The 7,500-nt window shown below is 45.1% G+C and overlaps 1 protein-coding gene across 1 annotated transcript in view; it reads right to left on the bottom strand.

The window, feature by feature from the left end:
• The window catches only part of LOC116982612 (T-cell leukemia homeobox protein 1-like), an 80,483-nt gene extending 74,670 nt beyond the window's left edge, over positions 1-5,813 (bottom strand). The window contains exon 1 of the mRNA XM_033035906.1: positions 5,171-5,813. Coding sequence (XP_032891797.1) covers positions 5,171-5,633 — 463 coding nt within the window. The 5' untranslated portion in view covers positions 5,634-5,813. The remainder of the gene's footprint in view (positions 1-5,170) is intronic.
• Positions 5,814-7,500: the final 1,687 nt, after the last annotated feature.

A 7,500-nucleotide genomic window follows, 5' to 3' on the forward strand; every position in this document is an offset into this window, starting at 1 on the left:
TTTGACACTGATATTATACATTGAACATTATAATTGTAAACGCTCACATGATAATTTAATGATAATATGAAATGTTGTTATAGGATAATGCATAAACATGAGTCACCCCTTGTTCACTTCAGTATGAAATTACCACAATAAGAATCTACGTTCAGTTTTCGACAAACAACCTATCCCACAGCTAACAATGAGTGGCTTGTTTCCTTAATCATCGATACTTTTTTTTGTTGCATATCTTTCATTCATTTATTCTCTCTGTCTCTCTCTCTATAATCACCGTCTACACCTCTCGCGTCCCTTCCCTCTGACTCTCAATCTGAAGAAGGAGAAGGCTCTCGACCCGAAACGGCGCCTATTACCTTTCTCCAGAGATGCTGCCTGACCCGCTCAGTTACTCCCGTTCCCCCCCCCCCCCCCTTGTGTATCTGCCTACAATTCTGGGATAGATGAGTTTTATCATTCATTTGTCGCCAGCCAACTTCAGCGCGCTAATTAATTTGGGATGTGTTAAGAAGGAACTGCAGATGCTGGAAAATCGAAGGTACACAAAAATGATGGAGAAACTCAGCGGGTGCAGCAGCATCTATGGAGCGAAGGAAATAGGCAACGTTTCGGGCCTATTTCGTTGCCTATTTCCTTCTCTCCATAGATGCTGCTGCACCCGCTTGAGTTTCTCCAGCGTTTTTGTGTACCTAATTAATTTGGGAATTCTGCTTTAACTGTGAGTTTCCCGAAAAACAGTTTATTTTGAAATATATATATATTTATAGAGTATAATCACAATGCGCGCTCGTTTGTGGATTTTCTTTTGGCCTGCGTTGTGTTTCTCGGTAAGACCTACCCGACCGACTGTTTGTTACAGAGAAAAACCAGCGCAGAGATCCCGGGCTGAGAATCTGTCGGACAACATTAACTCACAAGAACCGACAAAAGATTATGTTTTCAGACCGACCCCAATCACACCAACGAGCAGGTACGAGCAGTAATTACATGTCTTAAACGAAATCTCAGGTGGTACATACCGCAGTGACAATATTGCATAACACATGTTTTCAGACACGAGTTATGAACCTAGAATTAATTCCATTTAATTTAACATTTATCTTCGGTATCAACCAGCATCTGCGGTTCCTTTCCTACTCATTTAATTAAAGAATTGTCGAAGGGTTTCGGCCCGAAACGTTGCCTATCTCCTTCGCTCCACAGATGCTGCTGCACCCGCTGAGTTTCTCCAGCATTTTTGTCTAACCTTCATTCAATTAAAGATCTGACTCGTAATGGAAGGCCCACTTTTTACATTTTACACCGAACCATTTAGATAACGCAGAAAAAAAATAGACAATAAGTGTTGGAGTAACTCAGCGGGTCAGGGAATTACTCCAGCGCTTTTTGGATTGTAAATTTCATAAGCCAGCATCTTTCGCGTCTAGATTTAAATTATGCATGGTTTTTGGTGACATGGTTTAGGAATAGGCAAGGCACGAATTATCAGGGTTATGGCGATGATCTAGCATCACCTCATTTTACAATTAGAAAGGACACCTTTATCTTAAATTGGTTAAAAACCGGACAGGGCCCGAAAACATACAAGATTGAAACATTGAAACATATAAGATTGTTAAGGTACACAAAAATGCTGGAGAAACTCAGCGGGTGCAGCAGCATCTATGGAGCGAAGGGAATAGGCAACGTTTCGGGCCGAAACCAATCTTCAGACTGAGATAAGATTGTTAAGGATTTGGACACACTAGAGGCAGGAAACATGTTCCCGATGTTGGGGGAGTCCAGAACCAGGGGCCACACATTTTAAGAATAAGGAGTAAGCCATTTAGAACGGAGAAGAGGAAACACTTTTTCTCACAGAGAGTGGATGAGGAAAATGTGGAATTCTCTGCCTCACAGAGGGCGGTGGAGGCAGGTTCTCTGGATGCTTTCAAGAGAGAGCTAGATAGGGCTCTTAAAAATAGGGGGGTCAGGGGATATGGGGAGAAGGCAGGAACGGGGTACTGATTGTGGATGATCAGCCATGATCACATTGAATGGCGGTGCTGGCTCGAAGGGCCAAATGGCCTACTCCTGCACCTATTGTCTATTGTCTATTGGCATCTTTATCTTAAATTGGTTTAAAAACTGGACAGGGCCCGAAAGAAATCACTTAGACACGACGTTCTATGCGCGCATTAGCCTCGACTGAATGATTCCTAGTGGCAAGATTTGTGTTATCGCCAATTGACAGCGCAAGGGGATGTTCTGTCCGTGTTCATTTCCAGCTGTGATTTTATTTTCCGAACTATTTATTAAAATAAATGCCTTGCTCTTCCATTTGATTGTCATTAATTACACGCGCTGTGTGTCTACTCTAATGTGGATGATTGTTTCAAAAGGGTATGCGGTAAGTTACCGCGCTCTGCACATGGAGGTTGCATCTCTCAGTCGGGAAGTCGCTTTTCCTTAATTTACAAACTTTTATACTTTTTTCGTTCAGCCCTTAATCTGATCTCGTTTTCTCCATTTCATTTCGGATTCAGTGAACCATTTTTTATTTAAAATCACTGTACTTGTATCTGGGTTTGTCGGTCAGTTAGCCTCTGTAAATTGCCCCCTTGAGTGGGAGAACATAGAATTAGTGTGAATGGATGATCGATGGTCGGCGTGGCCTCGGTGGGCAGAGGGGCCTGTTTCCATGCTGTATGTTTCGAGTCAAGCAGCACACATAGAAACATAGAAAATAGGTGCAGGAGTAGGCCATTCGCCCCATCGAGCCTGCACCGCCATTCAATATGATCATGGCTGATCATCCAACTCAGTATCCTGTACCTGCCTTCTCTCCATACCCCCTGATCCCTTTAGCCACAAGGGCCACATCTAACTCCCTCTTAAATCTAGCCAATGAACTGGCCTCAACTACCTTCTGTGGCAGAGAATTCCACAGATTCACCACTCTCTGTGTGAAAAATGATTTTCTCATCTCGGTCCTAAAAGACTTCCCCCTTATCCTTAAACTGTGACCCCTTGTTCTGGACTTCCCCCAACATCGGGAACACACTTGTGCATATGGTAATAAACTCGGCTTTCGTTTGCACTGAGCGTTAGTCCCTTTAACTCGTATTTTGTACACGGTGGACTGATTGATTGTAATCATGTATTGTCTTTAAACGGACTGGACAGCACGTTTCAAGCATAAAAAGCTCTTCACCGTTCCTCGGTACACGTGAGAACAATAAACTAAACTGTTTAAATCTATAGGAAGTAGCTGCGTGTAAATTGTTCAGTCTAAGCCATCCCGCTTTCTCCCCCAATCCCCCACAAGCTCAGGGCGATTTACAGAGGTCAATTAACCCGCAAACCCACGTACAGGCACAATGAGCGAAAAATAACTGCGCAGGAAGGAACTGCAGATGCTGGTTTTACACCGAAGATAGACAGACGCGAAATGCTGGAGTAACTCAGCGGGACAGGCAGCATCTCTGGAGAGAAGGAACGGGCGACGATTCGGGTCGAGACCCTTCTTCAGACCGAGGGGGAGAGGGGGACAGAGATGTGGAAGGGCAAGGTGTGAAAACGACTGATCGAGGCAGACGTGGACCAAGGGAAGGTAGAATGGTTCAATAATGTTTCACGTTACACTGAATTTGATATGAAATGGGAAAAAAAATATTTAAAATTTCTCTCTCTCTTTCCCCCATTTTTATAAATATATAGAGGATAACATTTTAATCCAAGCTAATTGTTTCGGTGGAGTCTTTCATTCAGCCCCTCACCCCCACCTGCACGTTATTCCCACAGAATATTCCTAACAGAAGGAAGGGGAAACGATTTAATAGGAATCTGAGGGGTACTTTTTAACACAAAGGGTGGTGGGTGTATGGAACAAGCTGCCGGAGGAGGTAGTTGAGGTAGAGACTACCCCGACGCTTATGAAGCAGTTAGACATATACTGGAGGGATGTGGGCCAAACGCGGGCAGGTGGGACTAGTGTAGATGGGACATGTTGACCCTTGTGGGCAAGTTGGGCCGAAGGGCCTGTTTCCACGCTGTATCACTCTGTGACTCTTATGACTAAATAGGGGTGTTGACCCGAAACATCACCCTACTGAACCTTCTGCATTTTGGAGACAGGGGGTATGGGGAGAAGGCAGGAACGGGGTACTGATTGTGGATGATCAGCCATGATCACATTGAATGGGGGTGCTGGCTCGAAGGGCCGAATGGCCTACACCTTCACCTATTTTCTATTGTCTATTGGCAGGGCAGTACTCTGCATATCGCCAACTTGGACAATTTGACATTTCTATCAAGCCAATTAATTAATCCAATTAACCTACAAACCTGCACGTCTTTGGAGTGGGGGAGGAAACCGAAGATCCCGGAGAAAACCCACGCAGGTCATGGGGAGAACGTGCAAACTCCGTACAGACAGTGCCCGTAGTCGGGATCGAACCCGGGTCTCTGGCGCTGCATTTTGCTGTAAAAGGCAGCAACTCTACCGCCGCGCCTCCGTGGCCGCCTATTCTATCTCTCCAGAGATGCTGCCTGTCCCGCTAAATTGTTTTTTGTGTCAGTCTTCAAGTTAAATCAAACATTTTTTTTCTCCCCGCTAAATTATTTTTTGTGTCCGTCTTCAAGTTCGGCTTGTACTCGCTAGAATTTAGAAGATTGAGGGGGGATCTTATAGAAACTTACAAAATTCTTAAGGGGTTGGACAGGCTAGATGCAGGAAGATTGTTCCCGATGTTGGGGGAAGTCCAGGACAAGGGGTCACAGTTTAAGGATAAAGGGGGGAAATCCTTTAGGACCGAGATGAGAAAAACATTTTTTACACAGAGAGTAGTGAATCTCTGGAACTCTCTGCCACAGAAGGTAGTTGAGGCCAGTTAATTTGCTATATTTAAGAGAGAGTTAGATGTGGCCCTTGTGGCTAAAGGGATCAGGGGGTATGGAGAGAAGGCGGGTACAGGATACTGAGTTGGATGATCAGCCATGATCATATTGAATGGCGGCGCAGGCTCGAAGGGCCGAATGGCCTACTCCTGCACCTATTTTCTATGTTTCTATGTTTCTATGTTTAAATCAAACCTTTTTTTCTCCCCGCTAAATTATTTTTTGTGTCAGTCTTCAAGTTAAATCAAACATTCCCCCCCAACACCCACACACAAATTGATGATCTCACCTGTTAATTTGTCTTTGGCAAAGCGTCTGCTGCTCTCCATCCACGGAAATGTTAAAGTGGACATGTTTGCAACGTTGCCCAGACTGGGGATACAAGGTACTGTAGGCAAACCGGCCGAGAGTTGTGGATGAGCCATGGGTCTGTGTGCGGGCACTCGGATCACCCCGGCCCCGCTGTTCATATTAAGATTCATATTCATACTTACGTTCATGTTCATACACATGTTAACATTATAGGATCCTGGCAGCCCGACCATACCGCAGGCGTTGTTGTAAGCATTGGCGTAGCCGCCGTCCGCCATGTGAGAATTGTACGCGCTGGCTGCGAGGTGGTAATCCGAATCGGCCATCCTGCTGGCGTGCATGCAGCTCCCCGCGTCCGGGTTGTTGAGTATCTGATCAATGCCGAAACTGATGGGTTCGTGTTCGTGAGGGTGCGTTTGCTCAATCGCAGAATGATCCATGGTGTCCTTCCACCCGAACGGTCGCTGGTCTTGTGCACGCCTTTCGTGTTATTCCCCCCCCCACACACACACACACCAAAAAACGAAAAACGAAAAAGCAAAATAACAATTTAAAAATCAGTCTCTCTCTCTCTCTCTGTCACCACCAAAAACTGCTTTGTATACCTTCGATTTTCCAGCAACTGCAGTTCCTTCTTAAACACCAAAAACTGCTTTCTCTGTCTGTCTCTGCAAAATTGAACGAGAAAAGTTTTTTTTTTGGAAAAGACACACAAAATAAATCCACACGGTGCAAGGTTTGAAGGCCTCCCCCTCTCCCCTCTCCCCTGAGTTTGTATTTTTTGTTTAAATCTTCCTCCTCCAGATCTGGGTGCATTGGAAAAGAAAACAGCGAAGCCAAAAATAATTAGGGTGCATCTCGCCTGTGCAGAGTTGCAAGGTCCAAGTTTCTGCTGGGGAACCCAGAGAGAGAGGGATAGAGAGAGATAGAGAGATAGAGAGAGACAGAGAGAGACGCGGCGGCGAAAATCCGGGGTCCTCGCATCCCATTGGCCGCCGCCCGCCATGATTGACGGGCCGGGCAACCTATCGGAGGCCGGGATCTGGGCGATCCCCGACGGCGATTGGTCACATTCACCACACCTCAATTCCCCAGGGGTCTCAATCGCCATTGGCCGCCGCTTGAAGAATCGGCGGTGCGCACCCCGAATACTTGCACCGACCCATTTGCTGCAAGAAAATAAAACACAAACAATAAGGGGAAAAAAACAACCCTGCAACTCCAGCGTGACCATTAGGGGCGAGCAACAAGGAATTTAAAAAAACGCTTTGCAAAAACAAAAAACCCCCCATTTAAGATAAAAGAGGTGAGAAAGAAAAAAAAACGCCAAAATGAACTTGGGCATTTAAGAAAAAGCACCAAATGATCGTGCTTCAGTCACCCAGAACTTTCCTGATAAAATAGGAAATATGCTGGGGTAAAAACAAACCTCATCAGGAACAAAAAAGATGAAGGGGAAACCTTATTGAAACTTACCGGATGGTGAAAGGCCTCAGATTCAGATTCAATCTTTATTGTCATTGTGCAGTGTATAGTACAGAGACAAACACTGTGGGATGGAGTGGATGTGGAGAGGATGTTTCCACTAGTGGGAGAGTCTAGGATCAGAGGTCATAGCCTCAGAATTAAAGGACGCTCTTTTTAGGGAAGTAGCCGAGGAGGAATTTCTTTAGTCAGAGGGTGGTGAATCTGTGGAATTCTTTGCCACAGAAGGCTGTGGAGGCCAAGTCAGTGGATATTTTTAAGCAGAGATAATAGATTCTTGATTAGTGCGGGTGTCAGGGGTTACGGGGAGAAGGCAGGAGAATGGGGTTAGGAGGGAGAGATAGATCAGCCATGATTGAATGGCGGAGTAGACTTGATGGGCCGAGCGGCCTAATTCTACTACTATCACTTATGAATATGAACAAAATGCAATTTTACTAAAATCTTTTGAGTTTGTTATCAACCTTCTTTGCGTTATATCCTCTGCAGGACGTAATACCATTCTAGTAAATGAGGTTTCAATTATTTAGTTTTAGCCGGGCACGGCTACCTCGCTGCGTTGATTTGCCAAGGTCTGTTTAGAAATCCATTTTACATTTGGCACGGAATTTTAACAGGGCGCCAAAACTATCCCGACTGCACAAGGAGATATTCTTTTAAAACAAATGTAAGGACTTTGCCCGGCAGCCGGAACATTTCTATGGTGAGTATTATTCATCTTATTGCGTTTACTGTCGCGCGTTTTGTAATGGGCTATCGTCTTCCTTGCCACACTTGGACGATTTTCTTAACCTCGGCGATCAGAATTTAACGCCCAGTGCA

This window comes from Amblyraja radiata, chromosome 1 (assembly GCF_010909765.2).
Source record: "Amblyraja radiata isolate CabotCenter1 chromosome 1, sAmbRad1.1.pri, whole genome shotgun sequence".
Classification (NCBI taxonomy): Eukaryota; Metazoa; Chordata; class Chondrichthyes; order Rajiformes; family Rajidae; genus Amblyraja; species Amblyraja radiata.